Source organism: Austrofundulus limnaeus, unplaced genomic scaffold (assembly GCF_001266775.1).
Source record: "Austrofundulus limnaeus strain Quisiro unplaced genomic scaffold, Austrofundulus_limnaeus-1.0 Scaffold3748, whole genome shotgun sequence".
Classification (NCBI taxonomy): Eukaryota; Metazoa; Chordata; class Actinopteri; order Cyprinodontiformes; family Rivulidae; genus Austrofundulus; species Austrofundulus limnaeus.
Window position 1 is genome coordinate 4,505 of NW_013956150.1, and position 1,029 is coordinate 5,533.

General features: G+C 39.5%; 1 protein-coding gene across 1 annotated transcript in view; it reads left to right on the forward strand.

Annotated features, from left to right (window-relative positions):
* The window catches only part of LOC106511981 (uncharacterized), a gene marked incomplete at both ends in the record, with an annotated part of 1,593 nt that extends 1,467 nt beyond the window's left edge, over positions 1-126 (forward strand). The window contains 1 exon segment of the mRNA XM_014000689.1: positions 58-126. Coding sequence (XP_013856143.1) covers positions 58-126 — 69 coding nt within the window.
* Between the last annotated feature and the right edge of the window lie 903 nt (positions 127-1,029).

The window sequence follows — 1,029 nt, forward strand, 5'->3', positions numbered from 1 at the left end:
TTTTTTTTTTATTTTTTTTTACCCAGCCCTTATATTGATACCTGTGTCTTCATACAGATGCTGTTGGGGAACTTGCCCTGAGGCAGCTGCCAGCCTTGCTTCCTCCAACTGCTTACAAAGTTGGCCGTGGCCGTGGTTCAAAAGTGGTTCGCCACACCGTTAAAGAATGCAGCTTGGCCTTCATCGATCATAAGCCTGTAAGTTCTACAGAACAATCTAATGGGGAACTTTTTTAATTTTATTAATGGATTGGGCTTCTTGATCAGGATTCTTGGGCTCGAGTGTGTGCGCAAACACATACATAACCAGGTTTACTTTTATATAGTTGTGGGGACAGTTATCAAATAATGCCAGTGCCACAGGCTGATCACCTCCATACCATGCTGACTGATGCAGTAATTTATTCTAAAATGGGCCCCAACAAAGTCTTGAGTGCAGAAGTGAACATATTTATAAGTTTGGATGCATTGATGTGAAAATTTCTTCTGATATCCAATCGATATTTCACAAACACACAAATTGTATATACACACATACACATGCCCTCACAAACATACTTTGTCTTTTTTGATACTGTAAATAATGACCAGACCGCTGACATAGCTCTCTACTTCAGTTATTCCTGACTGCACAGCGTCACTATCACGATCAAACGGATTTCCCCTCCCAAAACAGAAACAAACTATAATAAGTAGGAAATCAATATTGGATGTTTATATCGGCCTAGTTTTACTTATTGGACCAATATCGATATGCTAAAAAAGGACCAACACTGGCCGATACCGATGTTAAGCTAATATAACCTTCATCCCCAAAAAGAAGGTTGACATTTTTGTATTTAATCCATTTACGCATGACTCTGGTTGTCACTAAAGGAGTGTAATCTGCAAACCATTTGTGAACCATCTATCTGATCACCCAAGCATCCTGCTGCCTGTTGGCCAGATAGAATGGTCAGTTATGTGGCCTGCACTCATTTTCACAATATGTTAATTGTAATGATGAACAATCAGTTGATTTGTACCTGCT